The sequence below is a fragment of the Sciurus vulgaris genome (assembly GCF_902686455.1).
Source record: "Sciurus vulgaris genome assembly, chromosome: 12".
Classification (NCBI taxonomy): Eukaryota; Metazoa; Chordata; class Mammalia; order Rodentia; family Sciuridae; genus Sciurus; species Sciurus vulgaris.
In genome coordinates, this window is record NC_136473.1 from 27,654,661 (window position 1) to 27,673,776 (window position 19,116).

The following is a 19,116-nucleotide window of genomic DNA, read 5'->3' on the forward strand; positions in this document are numbered from 1 at the left end:
CCCACAGTTAACAGGGACATTCAGGCATTCAGGCTGCTGACCTGAGGATAGACTAAGGGAGTAATGAAAAAAGCACTAAGCCAAGTCCAAGGAAGACATGATGGTGTTCAAATCAAAAGGATAGAGTAGAAGAGGAGTGGTTAGAAATGGATGTACTTTGAAGATGAAGACAACAGCATTTGGATGGAGGATATAAGAAAGAAGAGTCAAGGATAATTCAGTGATATGGGGCTGAAGGGCTTGAGGACTGAAAGCTGAAGAAGCTATTAAATCAGATTGGGAAGACTGGGAGGTTTGGGGGGAAGTTTGGAGGTCCAGCAGACATCTTAGTGGTGACGTTGAGTAAGGAGTTTGGTATCTGTGTCTGGAATTCAGAGAAATACCAGCAAAGAGGAAAGATACTTAAAAGTGAGTGTAGTTGAAAGAGGGAAAAGACCAAAGGGCTTAGCCTTGGGCTCTCCAAGATGTCTATCTGGTGAGGAAGAACCAGCAGAGGAGAAAAAGGAGCAGCTAGTGCAACAGAAGGAAAACCAGAAAAGTGGTTCCAGAAACCAAGCAAACTGTTTAAAAAGGGATGAAATGGTCCACCGTGTCATTTATTGCTTGTGGTCAAGTAATGTAAGGACTGAGGATTCACCCCTGGATTTAGCGATGTGCAGGTCACTGGTGATCTTGACTAGCTCTGGTTGAATAGTGTGGTTGACAGCATAACTGGAATAGACATGAGAGAAGAAAGAAGAGCAAGCAAGTATACACAACTCTTTCAGTGAGCCTTGCTGAAAAGAATGAAGAAAAATGAGAATTGGTGGGAAATGTGAAGTCAAATGCATTTTTGTATGTGGATGGAGTTTCTATTGGAACAGGAAATACTGATGCACAGACCTGGAAGGAGTGTGGTAGCTGTATCTAGCTAGTTCGAATGAGAGGATATGGGGAGTGGGATCTAGTGCTCAAGTGGTTGGGAAGTGGGTTGGCCATGCTAGAAATATATCCTAAGAGTAAGCAGAACATTCTGGCAAACATGCAACCAGGGATAGTTGTGGTGGGACTTCCTCTGTTTGCCCATTTTCTCAATGACACAGGAACTGAAGTTGTAAAAAGAGATTGAGATGAGAGGTTGCTAAGGTTTCAGAAGAGAAGAGATGCTGAAAAAGTCTTGGGAAGAGTGGTAAAGTGAATGACAAAGGGTTATTTATTTATGATGAGCTGGTTGATTACGAACTGAAGGCCATGGCAAAGTTCAGCTTATGAATGTAAGTACAGGAATTGCATTTTCCAGGGATGCAGATGTAGAAAGGAAATATGACAAATATTTATTGATTTTGATTCAACTGAATAAATGAATAAATCTATACGATTGCCTGTCATCATATAGACATTGAGCAGTTTACCCTTGATATCACATGCCTTCCCACTACGGTTTGGTGATTGTAAAGTCAAAAATCCACAAAGGGCAATATTCTGAAATACTCACCGCCCTTCAAATCTGTGTTTTAAAAAATCAAACAATGCTTTTTGCATCATATCTGTGACCTGTAATTGAGAAAGCAATAAATTATGACAAAACATCACTATTTACAATAAAACAATTTTGCTTAAGAACTCTTAGAATTACCAGAGCTTTGTATGGAAAAAGAAGCATGTGAGGTTACCACATTTTTCTGTTTCTAAGTTCCAATGCAAAGACAATTAAAAAGACAAAGTTCCCCAAATGTATCCTGATGCGTTAGTGGCAATAAATTACACGCCAAGTGGTTTCAGTTACTCTCCATTTAATACGATTTCCTGGACTGAGTAAATTGTAGCTAGCAGAAATTTCCCAAGCAACAGCCAGGAGACTGACACATTAAGCAAGGTATATCACAGCTTGAAAAAAAAAAAAAAAAAAAAAAAAAAAAGCTTTGCTGCTGTGAGCTCTTTAAGTTCAAATTACAGAGTTCAAAGCGGGAGGTAGAGTCATGGAGCAGTTCAGCATGTGGAAGTCAAATGTGCTACAGAGGGCCGATACTCACCTCATACCCCTTCAGAGAGGGGCCTACTAGGACCACTGGCCTCATGGAAGGTACAACATCATAAGGAGGGGTGTGCTCTGTCTGCAGAGAGAGGAGATGTGTTTAGATGTTTCACAGATGGAATGCATTTGACATGTAATAAGGTAACTTTGCTGAACTCTTAATGAGACATTTAAAACTTTTTTCTACTTGCTTCTTTTCTAAATAAACCCAATCAAAGATTGGTGGGTTTATTTTCCTGAGTTTCACATTATTGAATAGTGCATAGGTTTTCTTGCTCATCTCAAGAAATGCTATTATCATAATAGTTCCAAAAGCATAAAGTGCACTTTTGAACAAAACTAGTTGTAGAACAAACAGAAAACATGCCTCATGCAAAATAGGTTCCTTAGCTTGACTGGAAGTTAATATTGCTTTCAAATGCATTTGAGTTTTCTGAAGAGTTGAGATGACCATGGTTAATTATGGAAGAAAGAAATCTTCCATTATCTTTGCATCTTAGATGTTGGTCTTACCTGCATAAAACCTAATTTCAAAACATTGAATCTCACTACCAAATATTTGAAATTTTGTTTATTGTGAGCATTTAAATTGGCATGAATGTATGCTCCAGTAAACAGAACTTATGATCACTGTTCCCAGGTTAGTATTTAAAGCTTTGGATTTTTAGTTTCTATATGTTGGCATTTAAAAACATAAATGTAGACTTGTGTCTGAGAAGGAAGGTGATTAATGTGTAATAATATATTCAGGCCATGCTTCAGTGGCCTCAAAAGGTTCATTATCAACTTGCATATGTAATATGCTTCTCAAATGTAGTTTAGGTAGTGTTTCTGTTGCATAACTAATTCATGTATTCTGCAGTAATTTTTTTTGTTTTTGGAAGAGCAGGGGAGGAGCTAAATTTCGTTGTAATTTCTAAAACTATCAACACTTTTCAGCTTGCTTCAAATACAATTTTTTTAAAAAATTATATAATACCTAATTTGATTACATTAAGATTGATTTTTTGATAGTATTTGTATATTATATTCTTTTGATAACAGAAAAGGTTACATTGACCCAGAAATAATCTTTTTTTTTTTTTTTTTTTTAAAGAAATGCAGGAGAGCAATAGATGTAGCCTTAGACACTGGGATAAATAAATTAAGACTTTTTGTTCTATATGACTCCATAAAGGAGTTCCTGAAAAAATATATATTTAAAGAATGACATGCACCAAAAGAACAATACTATTTAACTATTTTAAGAATTTGATAAACTGCTGTGGCAAATGTAATTTTGTATCAGCCTGTCACTGAAGACATTTTCTTGTTGCTTAAAATCACTTATTACAAACTTTTTCACTTTGTTTGAATTTAAGTTGCTTATGGAGGGATTTAAAAAGCATTCAAATTCCATAGCTTCTGTCTGAGATTTCACCAATATTTGTAGACAGCACAATCAATCAGAGGGGAGAAAAAATATTACTGTGACTGTGCTGTCGCATTTTACTGATTAAAATTTACCTAACTCTTGAAATTAATTTTAAATAGACACATAAAGGTAGAATACATTTTTTTGAACAGAAAAAAAGAGACAAACATAATACAGTGACAGCACAAATGGCCACACAAGCACCACTCTAAAAGCAATCTAAAACACAGAAAACAGTCTTATTGTTGAATCTCAAGCTCTTTTCCCCCTGAGCTCTACATTGAAGTTTACCACAGATCTGATAACATAAGAAGAATGAATACCAGTGCCCAAGGCATCATAAGCATATTTATTCAGTTATTACGTTTTATACCACCTGGGTATTACTGAAAATGTTTAGAAGCCAAGTCCTTGTAACTATGCAGTATAAGAACACCTTTTCCACCATTATAATTAGGAATATAAATTGCATGCATTTTTAATAACAGCTACCAAGAAATTTTACTTCCAAGCCTTTAACTCTGAAGTGGCGCCATATTTGATAGCTCTTTGCCTCCAATCTGTGACTGTCAACTAGCAAAGGGTTACCCATGCTGGTAATCAATTGGCTTCTTAATAAGGTAGCTACAGAAATTACCTTATTTGATGGAATATTGGTACTTTGTGCCCTATTGATGAGTACATCTTTTTATCTACCCTTTCCTGCTCACCCTATTTTGTTTGAATTTTTTTAGTGGAAACTTTGTGATAAACCTTTTTTAAAAGTTTTGAAATTTAAGGGTAAGCAAACTTCAAACACTATCTTAACATCATGGTTTTAAGTGGCTGTTCCTATTCTGTGAAGTCCAGAGTGGCCTAGCAATGATGGTTTTCTACATTCCTAACCTATGGACACTGCTGGTCACTTGGCTTCAAGCTTTAGCTATGATCAGAAAATAGGACCAGAGAGGTAGGCCCACTGGTGTGGATGAATATCAAATTGGGGCTTTCTGTGCTAACACAAAAAATCGAAGTGTTTTAAGTTTTGTCTTGAGTTTTGAGGTTTTCCCTTCTTAAGGTAACCATAATTTATAAAAAACAAAAAATGCAAGTGTAGGGTTCAGTATCTGACACTTTATTAATAACCTTTGAGTTCCTCTACAGAGTAAAACACTGTTTGCAGAGGACAAGATTTTAGTATTGAGATACTATGGGGCAGAGAGTAGACTTTACTTCATATATGTGTGCCAGAATATTCCTATGGTTGTGCCAGACTTGGTGACATTAAGAAATATGAGTCTAAAAGTCAGCAGAGTAGCTTCTGGAAAGTGGTAAGAAGGGGAAAAAAATGTAAATCTGGGGGTATGTGCTCCTTTAAAAAATAATGCTTTGAAGCTACAAAACATGCTGAAAGGAATCAGGCTATCTGGTGTAAAGAGAGCTCAGGAAATCCCTGGAATTTCCAGTCAGGGGACAAGCAGCATCAGTGCTTAGCATCTTGGTTGGCCAATGGCAAAGGCTCTATGCATGGCCACCAGCCCCATTGTCCAACAGGTGAGATGCTGAAATCTGACTGATGGAGAAGGCAAGAACATTGGGAGAGTATTTATATATGACAATAGGAAAAACTCACAGTAAACCGCCAAAACAAGCCTGCAGTTTTCCACTGGTCTTGTTCATCTGCAGATTTTGCACCTAGTGGATTAGAAGTTTAAATACTGACTAAATTAAATATTGAATAATCTTTTTTAGTACAAGCTATGTATCTGGATATCATAAATCAGTATCTAGTAACTGCTTTAATATGCTTGATTATAAGTTAAATTTCCGGAAAAAAGAAAGACAAAGACAGACAGAATAAGCATGCACAATTGAGGTGCATTATATGGAGTTGTCAGTGTTGGACATCCTTGAATGCTGAAACAAATTCCCTTGGTGGTAGATATTATTCCATCAAAAAGGATAAGTACTGTAATGGTATTATTTAACAGGTCACTGAATTTAGTTGGTTTGAAATGCATGGACTCAATTAGCTGTTGATAGGTTCTTTTCTTAGGGCAGAAATGATTGTATTAATAAAACGGTGGGAATTAATGCTAATGATGCCAGTGGCAGGATAAACACAGCTTATGTCAATGTAAACTTACCGATTTCTGCTTCTGCTTAGCTACAGCAGCGTGGAAAAGAAACAAAGAATAACAGAGCATGCATGTTATTGCTTGTCAAAGGACACAGACAGTCAACAGGACTAGAAATGTGACGCAGTGCAGTTGAGCGGGTGGACAACGGGAGCTGGGAAGTTTGTGTTACCTGCTTAAAGAGGGCATTCTTTTCTCTTTGGAGTGGGGTGACGTTACACTGTTTGCACTGGGCTTAGGGGAGCGGTGGTTTGCTGGAATATCATTTTCTTCTGCATCTAAGCCAGTAGCATCTATGTCATAGCTATATACAGACAAACAATTCAAAAATTCATCAGGTGGACAGGAGAGGAAAAACAGGTTAAAGAAAATAAAATGAAAACAAACTAACCACTGTAAAAAATCTATCATAAGTGTTCAACACTGCACAAAGAAGTAAAATTTAAAAGGTACAGCACGTTAAGAATGCAATGTACTCAAATCTGACAAAACTTAAAGATACCCTTAGATGTTTGCTTGAACAAATCTGTTTCGTGCTAAATCTCTTGAATATTCTGAAAAACATTTTTAATTTATAGTTTAAATATAATGTTTGATATTCTCCATATCAACCATATAAAACTATGGTACAGAACATTCAGCTTCACTTTGTACAGTATCTCACCCAGTTTTAGATAAAAGGCAACTATATTGGAACTTAACAGGATGTGCCTCAGATTTCTAATTTGCTTAATTTTGTGGAAAATAAGGGCCATGTGAAAAGGTTTAACTACAATTGCAACAGGTATTTGAGGGAAAGAGAATAGAAAATTCCTCAATCCAAGCAAAGGAGTCATACACATGGCAAATGATTCAGAGAGGGTTCCAGAATAGATAGGATTAAAATGAATGATATGTGCACCCTCAGAAAGACCTGATCAAAGATTAATTGGAAAACACTGGATCTAATGATATCCAAGTGATACCAGTCTAATGAAAACAATAAGACTTGTGAGGACTTATAAAGCCACTGGATATGACCCAGCAGGCAGAGTGGAGGGCACAAAGACTTAAGAGAGCCACTGCTCTTCCCCACTGTAAAGTGAAGGTTTTGGATTGTTGCTTGATGTGATTCCACTTGAAATCATTCAACCTGAAAATATAGCTCTAAAAAGTAGCAAATGAAAAAAGAATACATAATCTCAGAGTTTTATAAAAATGTTTCCACATGTAATTATGATAGAATTCTTTCAACTATGAAGCACTTAAAGATCAACTTCAACCCTCTTATTTTTAAGATTTAAAAGCTGAACTCAGAGTTTATGCAACTTGTTCTCAGCGACAACTCAGCAGGACCAGGACTCAGAACCTAGTTCTCCTGCCTCAGTGAGTCCATTCTTGTCCCTATGCCATGCAGCCCTTTGGGTGAGGTCTCTTCTCAATCTGAGTGCACACTTTCAATTCCTTTTGCTTCCTCAAGGGAGTCACATACTTGGTGTCAGGACTCAGGAGGGTATCACAGAGTTTGAGCTCACTAGAAAATTACTTTATGGTTGAGAGTAAATCAGGGAGAAGGAAATTTACTCACCACAGGAAAACACCACATCATACATGCTAACCCTCTAACAAAAAACCACAGTATATTCAGATTGAAGGAATACTTTACCATTTGGAACAACAGACTGCTTGGTGTTGCAACACATCTACCATTCCTGACACACAAGCTGAACTGCTGCTCACAATAGCCTCTTTTTACCTTCCAAAGAATGGGAGATCATCTGACAGGCATCATGTTATTTTTCAATTTTGTAGTTATGTATATTAGATCATTCAGCCCTGAAATTAGGACCTCATTTAATTGCTCTTTTTCATTTGATAAGGTCAAAAACCTGTGATGGAGTGAATACCTGGCACTGTTTGTACAATATTACAATACCAGTTTTGGCTCACATAGTAGATGAGGTATGTTTTTTGTCAAGGGAAAGTACTAATGAACTAAATAAATTCCACATATTTACCTAGTAAACAGGTCTTTCTTTTTTGCTGTCTATGCAAGTGGAGTAACTAAAAGGTTCAGTATGTGGTGTGCCAAGAAAAATATAAAATGTGCCCAGGGCTTTGAACCTACCTGGCTTTTATACCACACTAGGGTTAATCCTTTGTTCATATAGGTATTTTTTTTATGGGCTTATTGAACGATTATCCTGGAAGAGTCTGAAAAATGAAGTCTTGAGGAATGGTTTTTCTTGAATCCCAACAAAGAAGATCGCTGTTAGTAACTTTCCTGGACTAAGGAGAGGATCTGCACCATTATTTTATTGGTCCTATAACAGTCTTACAGGTCTTAACCAATATTAATGCATTTCCCTCTGGCCATAAATTCCCACATACTCTTTCTCTCTTTCCACCTTTTATTGGGCTTAGTAAGGCTACAATCAAGGGACAATTCTGAACTGAGGATGCCTAGTTGGAGGTCAAGGTTGACAGCTCTCTGGGATGGCAAAGTTTGTGAACTGAATTTTATGCTTTGCCCACTAAACCCTGTCTGCGGTGATGATCAGATGGATTTGTTACAAGGAAGAGTGGAAATGCATAAATGTTGTGATGTTGCCCAGATGTTTGGCTACCCACACCATAGCCTGGGTCGGGACTGAAATTTATCTTTATTTTCCACACAAGGGCCCACATCCCAAATAGACACATTCCAATTTACGGGTTCTGACTTTTAGTTAAGTCTAAAAGCATTTGAGTTTATTCTGAAACTTGGAGATTCTAGAACATGTGGTCACTTTCAGACACATTAAAGAAACAAGCTTTCCTCACAGTTCTGTATAAGTACATTGGATTCACATGTTTCTCCTTTTACTAAGGAATGTTAGTGCTTTTTAAATTCATACCTGTATTCCATTCCTTGCAGACATTAATACTTACTTGGAAAAGACACCTCCATATATTTGAAAATAGCTTTTTCATTTTTCCTTACTAGCATTTATGTATGTATATGTGCATGCATATGTATGTATGTATGTATATATTTATGACAGAGTCTTGGGAACATTTTTTGAAAGGTAAATTTTGTTTAATCTCAGAACCTGGGTCAGGGTGAGCAGAGTTCAAGGATGATGTGTCTACACACATGTAGGTGTGGCATACCATCCCATTACGCAAATGTGAAGTAGAAATTTTTCCTTTCCACATCCTTAAGAACATCCAAGCATATTTACTTCAGTTAGATGCTTATATTCCTTGGTATAGCAATGATTGAGGGGAATTATAGATAGGGCCTCTGGCAAACAAAAAGATTAAATTGCAGACCAATCCACTCTTGATAGGTGGGGTATTTGTCCCTGGAACTTCTCTCTAGAACTTTCTGAAGGTTTACTTTGGATCTATTGAATTATTGATGTGAAAAATACCACAGAAAAGATAAGCTTATTATACAATTCATAGTTGATCACATCTCCAGGTCGGTCAGTCACAAGAATTTTATTCTCTTGGTATTCAGAGAGCTTATTCCAAAGTCCTGTATCTGTATAAAACTGTGGTGAAGTTTAAAGTCATCTTTATTTTATTACACTCTTCATGGAACTTATTTTTAGTAGTGACAAACATGAGTATAAAATAAAATGTTATTTCACATATACATGAACTTATTCTCCAAAATGCATGCACTGCTTTTCATTATATGGCTAAAATGATTAGATGGCTAACAGGAAATGTTCTGGTTAGAGGAAACGAAGAGGGGCTTTATCGCAATGTGATGTAGCATTTTTCCATTTTAGGAGACTAGTAGCAGTCCTCAGGAATCCTGGAGACATTCTTTCACATATATAGGAAAGGTAAGAGGTCTATATAGGAATCTGTGCCAGCTTTACACATTTAGTGGAGCAGGATTAGGTTCCTTTCCCCTATGCATTCTGTGAAGACCTTCTCCACAATGATCAAGGTCAATGATAAGATGGTCAAGATCAATGATAAGCCTTGCATAATAGCTATGGTACTGTAATCTTCACTTCAAGCACAGTTACTTCATTTTGAGCATCTTAGAATTGCTGCAAGTTATAAACTCATTGTTTTTTGACATCATATGCATCCTAATTTCTCATTGTGCTCAGATTTGCTCACTTAAAAATGTCTGTAGTTTTTGCTAAATCTCTGGTTTCTAAAAGCTATCAACATTCAGGAACTTGTTATGATTATTAGTAATAGAGGAATCCTGTTCTTAAGACATAGTAGTCAGGGTACTGCTAATTTCTCAATTTCTATAGAGGCATAATTCTCTCTTTTTTGATCTTTTCTCCTTTTCACCTTTCTGGGAGTCACACACAGGATCATTTTGCAGCCAATCCTTACAATCTTACTGACCCCCAGTTATGTCTTTTAGAAAATCAAGGCACTGATCATGAGCTTTCATGCTAAGACAGAGAATCTTCTACTTATATAGACTCTAGGCTCTACTCAAAATGCTAGAGTTGCCACATAAAACAAATAAAATGTACTTAAATTTGACTTCCAGATAAACAATTTTTATGTTAATATTCATAAATTTGTAGTGTTTATCTGAAATTCATTGTTTATCTGAAATTCAGCTTTAAATGTTATCCTTTATTTTATTTAGCACCCATAAGAATAAAACATTGCTTTGGAAAAAATAAGTAGCGTCACTCTGCCCACAAGAGGTTTCAAGTTTTTGTTGATATTTCTGTGCTTTGTCTGTCTTTCACAGAGCCTGTCTGGTGTGTCTTCTGGGAAGCTGATCACTCCATCTTCCCTTGATTGTTCAATTCCTCACTCTTCTAAGGTTTGAACCCTGTGTTCTCTTTTTATTTCATTCTGAAGCCTACAACTCACATTATACTATGATAGTTGGTGGGCATTCACCCATGATCATTCATTGCCATGATCATCTACGGTAACTCAGAGTAAACTGACATAATTGACATACTTCCCCCACTACCAAGTCAGAAAAAAATGTCTCATACTGTTGCTAATTCCACAAGGGTTTTTATTATTTCTGATACATTTTAACATTTGTAGGATTGACAGTGATTCAGTGTATTTGAATTCATGAACCTAGATAAGACTAGGGGAAGCATGAAATGCAGTCTGTACTGTTCAGCACTTATCACCTACTTACCAGATGATGGAGGTGTAGATTTTCTGGAACTAGGTACTATGTCACCCAAACTGGATGAAGAATTTCCTCCTGATTTACTGGAGTAAAGCAAAAACTCATATTAAATCTGACACTTATTTCAGATTCTAAAACACACTACTCAATAGACACACTACTTAATTGTGTTTTTATTGAACTTTAAAATTTATTTCTTCTTTTACAAAGATGTGATGGTAATTTCCAGGTAGAGATTCTTGAGTACTTGAAAGAATTATGTGATAGTCCCTGTTCTGTTTTCAAATGCAGGGTTTAATTCTAAAAAACCCGAGAGAATGGAAGCAAAGTAGGACAATTTCTTCAGGCTTCGGGTCCTCTAGCCAGATCACAGATGGCTAAACATCAGAGATTTCTTTTGCTTGTTAAATGTGGAGCCTTCTGAATTAGTGAATACAAAGACTCTTAAGGCTAACACCCAAGTTGAATGTTTCCTTCTTGTTTAGTTACAGCTCCTTTGTCTTAGCTTGATTATTTTTATTACACTAAGATTCAAAGTACTCAAGCCTTCATGGGAAACCTATAAAAGTAAAACAAAGCAATTTTAAACTTGCTAATCTTTAAGACATACGAAGAAACGTGAAACAGAGTACCTTCTGATTTAATCAGCAGATAGTAGCCAGGACATTTCATAAGCATGGCTAACGTGGAGAATTAAACTTGGTTAATTTAGAAAATATCTGAAGAGAAGACATTTGAAAACCACCAAATTCTAAAATTCAATAGAAGATATATTTCTGTATCCTAGAACTTTTGGAGCTAATATTAAAACAATAGCATTTATGGTTCTCATCAGTATAAAAGAATGTAAATAACATATTTCTCAATGGCCCCTTCACACATGAAGATCACAAGGAGCAGCTTAAAAGAATGACACAGAATTTGGGCAAAATGATCCCATTGTTTAATGTTTATTATACATGAACAAGGATGTAGCTGTAGAATTCTTAACAGTGTCTGTGGCATCAAAGGGCAATGTTTACTTAGTGAATATTAATATGAAATATAAGCAACAGTAAATACGAGTAAAAAACTGAATTTTATTGCTTTTATTCTAGCATTTTCATATATCAAACAAACATGAAACGTCAAAAACTTATTATATATAGAGCAGCAGGAGTGCTCTATATCTTTTTAAGGTTTTTAAGAGATACTCCTATATATTTAATAAGGAGCCAAACAGTATGTAAAATAAGAAGTGGTATTTATAAAGGCAGTTTCTGCCAGTTATGTAAGGACACCTATTACCAGGACCAAAACATTTTCTTCCAGAAGTTTATTGTTTTCTTTTTCTAAAGTACTAGATCTAATTTCAGTTTAAGTGTGGTTTTATTTTACATTCTTTTTCAGTTTAATAGTCAAAATATTATTTGAGCTGTGTAAAATTTTGACAGATATTGCTCATTGTTAAAATGTCCAGGATGCAGATTTGCCCTTAACTTTAAATTGTATTAAAATGTCAAGTTCTCCAACCAAATGTTATTGTCTTTTATTTCTGTCCATTTTTATAATTTATCAGAGTTTTGAAACACTGCCCAGAATCTATGTCTTAATTTTTTTTTTAATATTAGGAGACAAATATAAAAACCTGTAAATGCAAGAGTGATTTTACACACTTAGCCAAGTTTGTGTAAAAAGATGTGACAGAATCCTGGCAATTAAAGGAAAGAGTACACTGCTATATGAAGAGGTAACCCTGGAATTAGTTACGAGATGCTATGAGCTTGACAGTTATAAATGCTAGTTAATGAGGATGGATATTCAAACTGAAACATTCCATTTCACTTGTTGATACTTGGAGAAAAAAAAATCCTTGCTAATATTTAATATATTATCATTGACAAAGGAATTTGCATCATCATATAAACAAACAAGATATAAACCAGAGAAAACAGAAACCTGGCTGTCCAGATTAAACAAAAGTCTTGCCTGTAGTCCATCCTTCATGTGGAGAGAAGCTTGTCATGTCCTTGGACTTGTCTGCATAGGTTTCACCTTAAAATTCACTACATGTCTGAGCAGCCCCCCTAGTGAGTCTTCCAGTGAAGGGTAAATAACCTCAAGCCTCCTAGGAAGGATTATTCAGCCCCAGCCAATTACATAATTCATATAATTGCTATCTGCAGAGGCAATTTTAACTTATTTCATACTTAGTATCTCTTTAAATGCTTAACAGTGGATAGAACTGAAAATTGAGTTTCTTAGGTGAAAATGAAACTAACAGATGACAAGAACTGCTATTTGCCAATCATGTCTGAGACTGTCATCTCTAAAACATCTCTCTGCCATACCAGGCAGCTACAGACACTAGGATTAGTCACCACGGCTGCTCTGTGCCAGAGTATTTTCAGCAAATGATTAGGACTTCAGATTTCCCCTGCATTGAAGCTGGAGTTTAATACTGTATGACCTTAGCTATTTTCATTAATGATCATATTTAACTTAATTTTCTTCCAAATGGGATGAAGTTTTCAAAATATAGTATTTACACTATTGATAGACCATATCACCAGGCTACTTTCAAATACATAATAAAAACTGTAGAATACAAACAGTATATATGATGTTATACTCTGAACTTTTGCACAAACACTTGACATTTTTCTCATACCTGGAGTAGAATTTCCCTTGCTTGGCTCTCTGTTCATGCTGTAGCCTCATGTTTTCTAGTTTAACTGGGCTTGGAATGAATCCGATTTCACAGCCTTCTTTAACTAGTCGCCCTATCCACCAGTCATTATTAAATTTCTAAACACAAAATCAGAAGTGGTACAATTAGTGCACAGAAGTTCAAATCTATTAATCCTTTTTCTTCCTTATTAACCATTTTCAATGGAGAGAGAATGTGGCGACTACAATGAACTATGCCTCAAATATCATAATTCAAGAAGCCCTTGGGTTCATGGGTTTAACGCATTTGGTGTGCTCAGCAGTCCATTAAAGGCTTTCTGCTTTCTTCTTTTGCCTGGTGCTACCTGTAAGATGAGGTCGAATTCTGTCACAGTTGCTACTGTCACCATGAGTAGGACAAGCTCTCGAGGGTGAGATTAATAGCCCTTCTGAGTAAGAGGCCATCGGGACCTACGAAGAGTTACAGAGATTTTTCCCTTAAATAATCAGATTAACTAGAATAATTAAGAGTGAGACCTATAAATACTGAAATCTACCTGAAGTGTTTTGTGTTGGCAAAATTTATCTTTGTGCTTTTCATCTTTTTAAAAATTTGTTTTTTATTTATACAGACTGCATTTTGATTCATTGTACACAGATGGGGTACCACTTTTCATTTCTATGGCTGTACATGATGTAGATTCATACCATTCATGTAAATCATACATGTACATAGGGTAATGATGTCTGTCTCATTCCACCATCTTTCATACCCCTGCCCCCTCCCCCTCATTTCCCTCTATGTAATCTAAAGTTCCTCTATTTTTCTCTTACCCCCCACCCCCATTATGTACCATCATCCACTTATCAGGGAAAACATTTGGCCTTTGGCTTTTTGGTATTGGATTATTTCATTTAGCATGATATTCTCCAATTTCATCCATTTATCTGCAAATGCCATATTATTCTTCAAGCTGAATAATATTCCATTGTGTATATATATCACAGTTTCTTTATCCATTCATCTGTTGAAGGGTATCTAGTTGGTTCCACAATCTATCTATTGTGAATTGAGCTGCTATAAACATTGAAGTGACTGCATCACTGTATTATACTAATTTTAAGTTCTTTGGGTATAAACCAAGGAGTGGGATAACTGGGTCAAAAGGTGGGTCCATTCCAAGTTTTCTGAGGATTCTCCATACTGCTTTCCAGAGTGGCTGCACGAATTTGCAACTCCACCAGCAATGTACAAGTGCACCTTTTCCCCCATATCCATGCCAACATTTATTGCTTGTGTTGCCAGGGTAGAAAGAGATCCTCCTCTGAGCATCAGCCATAAGAGGGGGACCTTGTGTTAATCTAATTTTTTGTTATAGTTAGGTTCTAAGTGCACCATCAGTTCTGAAAACTTTTTCTAATTAATATTTATATATCTTTAATGTTACTGAAATGATAGGCTCTTTTAATTGGCAGTCCTTGCCTCTTTGTAGCCTTGAGTACATTGATAAGTTAAATTTACATATGCTTTCTGTGACATATCATCCTTGAGATGGAAGTGCTCTGACTGTAAATCCCTCCAGATCCAAGAAAATCTCATGTACACACAAAGAGTATTATGTAGGGGGACGTCCTGTCACTTAACATAATGTTCCACATAGCAGGTATTTCATATATGTTGACACCAAACAAAATTTAAGCATAAGGGTGAATTGCTCCAATTTATAGATTATATTGTTGTCAACTTGCAGGTAGAGACATGTGGCATAGAGGAAAATAATTTTCCTAATATCTCTTACTTGTCTCATTGTCTCCAATTTCTACCATTTTCCCTTTCACTGCAGAAATTTATCACCTAAGGAGGAGAAAGGGCACCAGTAGTCTGAGTTTAGACATTGTCAGCAGGGAGAAGAGACATGAATTCTGGATATTATTAAACTCTCCCCAGATGGCTAAACTTCAGACATCAGGAAAAACTACACAGAGTCAAGGTTAAACCTTAAAAGAAAAAGTAGAGGTTAAGCATAAAAAAAGATCATCCACTGTAACAGTTCCCGATTTCTGGGCCACAGAGCCCAAGGGAGCCCTGAAGTTATTGCCAGAAGCCCATGATTCCTTTCTACTTTAAAAATGTACATTTATATCAGAAAACTTTGAGAGTCACTGATTCAGTGTATGTTATACAACTGCAGCTACACAAGGCTATTTCACAGCAATAGGAAATGAAAAATGATGTTTCAAGGTGAAAAACTGACAGAAATTAAAATTATTTTCCTTACTTCCTTAACATGCAGAAAATCTTTTGCGTCAAACGAAATGGCCATGCCTGGCACTGGAACATCATCTTCATGGGCTGCACTGTAGCTGACGTTTGTCCGAACTGCAAATGCAACTGGTTTTGTCTAAAGAGGAAAAGGAAGAAAAAATTAAGGAAAGAAATAACAGCGTCCTTCCCATCTTCCCCCATCAAATGAAAGACACACTGAAAAACTGGTAACAATCATTTTCTTCAGCATTTTTTTTTTTATCACATTCCAACTTGATAGTATATCCAATGTATGCAGTAGTTCTCAGCTATAATCACCCATTTCTGAACTAGAAAAAGGTCGTTGTTCTCTTGGAAAGCACTACAAGTGATGAAGATGAAGATGAACTAAAATGAATGTTTACGACCTAAGAGCTTGTAGCAACTGGACATCAGGAATTGTCAACAAGATACAAATGCCCAGTTCTTTAGTTTCAGTGGAAAAGACACAGAGACTGCCTTTGGATCCCAAACATCTTTAATGAATACTTTAATTAATCATTAATGACATAATTCCTGCAGATATATATATATATATATTTTTTTTTTTTTTTTTTTTGCAGTGCTGGGGATCGAACCCAGGGTTTTGAGCTTGCAAAGCAAGCACTCTACCAACTGAGCTATCTCCCCAGCCCTTCAGATATAATATTTTGATGGAAAAAAGGATCAGAGAATATATGCTACAACTTCAGCAGTATTATTCATGGCTACAGGGAATTATGAAAGTGGTGACCTTTTATTTTTCCTCCTTGAGTTCACTCAGCCACTAAAGATAACATTAATTAAGTCATCCTTCATATTTGATGCCTTGAGAAGTCACAGATAAGCATTTGTCCTCTATCAGCAATACTTGCTTATCCTCAAGATGAAAAAAAAAAATAAGTAAGTTCAGAAATGGTGAAAAAAGGGTATTGCTCTTAACTGGCATTTGTATTTCACATTATGGACAAATGGATGTCCTCTGAACAGTTTCTCTCTACCCAACGAGTGTCTATCTGGACCTGCCAGGAAGGACAAGGGATAGTCAGAACAGAGACAGTCTGACTTTATTTCCAGAAAATCCACAGTTAATCTGTGCTGTTACTGTCTGGGTTGGGAACTTAGCTAAGAGTCCTACTCAGGTCCACTCACAATTTGCATAGTAGGAAAAGAGGACCAAGCTCTGGCTATGGGCACAGTAGACATGAAGTGAATTTAAATATTTGAAAAGCCAATTTTTGGTATCCATTATGATTTTTAATGATACGAGGGGTACTACTCGTTAGGTGGAAATTTAAAATACACGCATATATATGTGCGTATTTTTTTTTGTAAAAATGTGTCACTCATAGTTCTACCACTGAAAATTCTTGATAGCATGATGTTACTTCCATTTTTTCTTGGCATTTCCCTAGATATGTAAATTTTATTCCCAGAACGATAATCATTAGATATGTAATTTTTATCTAGTTTTTAATGTAGAATTTTTTTCAAGTGGCATATTTTGCCATATACCAAAATTAATATATAAGTAAACAGTTCCCCATATTTATTCCTCCTCTACTAAGGCTCAGCACAAATCACTTCCTTGGTACCATCATGTTCTTCAGACTGAAATAATTAACATATCATAGAAATTAGCCGATATAACTGATTTTTATGGTATAAATGTTTTGAGGTCAGTAGCCATTTATGTTCTCTCTTGTCCTTCTTTCCTCCATCTCCCCCTTAAAAAGGAGAGCAATGTCCTGAGAGGCAAGACAGAAGTCAAGAAGCCTTAGCTCAACAGAGGCCTCCTGGGGACAGAGAACAAAGGGGACTGTGGTAACAGACTGACAACTCTGGTTCACAAAAGGACCCGCAAGGTGTTCTAGACCTCACGGGAAGCAAAGCTCATGCAGACCCCGAGACCAAAAGTAATGGTGAACTCAAAACTGGAATAACCCTGTCCCTTTCCCCACCCTCTACTCCAGGCCCTCTGAGGTTTGTCTGGAAGGTTTGGTCATGGCTGGAGGGTAAGGTGGAGAAGAAAGGAATAAAGAAAAACTCAGGTATAAAGAAATACAGGTATAAAGAAAAACTCTTGAGGAAGGCTTGAGGTAGTCGGCCCCTGAGCCCCACTACAACAGGCAAATACATTCTAGGGACCTTAACTCATAACTTGTTAGTTCTTGAAAGTACATCTTGTGCTTTTTTCTTTTCTTCCATCTTAACTCATTACTTGTTAATTATTAAGAGTACGTGCCTTTTGCTAACCTGGCACTTGTTCACTCTAAAACCATTGAATCAGGCTCAAAAATCAGGTGCGTCATTAAAGCGAGGATACATCGTCTCTCCAATGACAGAGGACAACAGTGGAGGAGTCACCAAAACAGCAAATTCCCAGTACTCTTCACCTGTTGCTTGTATGATTTGTTACCCTCCCCCACCCACATATGTGTTGTCCTGACAGCTGCAGCCACTCACTCTTACCACAAGGCAAAGACGATTCCACTGGAAGAGAGGCAACATTTGGCTCCAAACTGACTGAGCTCCTTCAAGGTTTAAGTGCATGCACAGTGCCCACAAAGAAAACACCTTGGAAAATGAGCTCAAAGTCAATTAAAATTCCTAGACTCTAACCCATCTCTGTATCCCTTACATGGGGATAAAAACTAGCTCCCTTCTTTGTTTGGGGTCCGTTTGATACTCTATCAATGCTATGTCTCCCTTCTGCCCAAGAAAGAAGAGATAAGTACCAGTAAAGAGTCTTGTTCCAGTTGAAGTTGTGCCTTTATCCGAATCTTCTGATGGAGAACACAAGAACCCACTAACAAATATGGTCCCTAATGCCACTTTCATTTAACTCCTTGAATAGTCTAAGGACTTTATTCTCAGGTCAGTTTGTAGCTTGAGTCTACTTTTGCTGTCTCCTTCTACTTAGATTCTTTGCTAACTTGTTTTGTTGCTGTCAAGGATCAGGCATCTGAGGTCAAGGCAGACTACTGTACTAGTTTTTGCTTCTCTCTGACCCATGCCAAGGTACAATGGAACTGCTTTCTTGCCCTGTTTTGGGTACCTTCTCTTTGTCATCTGGGCATATGCTATGTAGCAATATTTGATCATATGCAATATTCATTCACTCTCTTGTAACAACCTTGGATACACTCTCTCAATATGCTACAGTATCAGGATTCTTTAGCTTCCATGCAGGTGGCTCAACTGTGGCTGCTTACATAGTTTTACTCCCTTTATAACTTTTAGGGTGGACTTCTGACAGATGGTTACACTTGGTCATAAGTAGAGGAATTTAGTTGCCTTGAAAATGCTGCTGAAGATCTAGGGTACCTGGTTTCACCACCTGCCTCCCCACCTGGACTCCAATCCCAGTACAATTGGTCTGAAGACCTGAAAGGATGGTCCAGAAACATCCATTCAGAGCCCCCCAGCTTTCCATGTTCTAGATGCTTCTGCTGACTCAGTCCTTTAATCTTACTGCCATATGTTCTATTCTTCCTATAGACAGACGCCAGACCAGTCATTAACAGC

General features: G+C 36.7%; 1 protein-coding gene across 1 annotated transcript in view; it reads right to left on the reverse strand.

Annotated features, from left to right (window-relative positions):
* The window catches only part of CACNB2 (calcium voltage-gated channel auxiliary subunit beta 2), a gene marked incomplete at its 5' end in the record, with an annotated part of 169,961 nt that overhangs the window by 22,173 nt on the left and 128,672 nt on the right, over positions 1-19,116 (reverse strand). Inside the window, 6 exon segments of the mRNA XM_079107638.1 lie at positions 1,475-1,533; positions 2,013-2,093; positions 5,555-5,574; positions 10,662-10,738; positions 13,306-13,442; positions 15,584-15,706. Coding sequence (XP_078963764.1) covers positions 1,475-1,533; positions 2,013-2,093; positions 5,555-5,574; positions 10,662-10,738; positions 13,306-13,442; positions 15,584-15,706 — 497 coding nt within the window.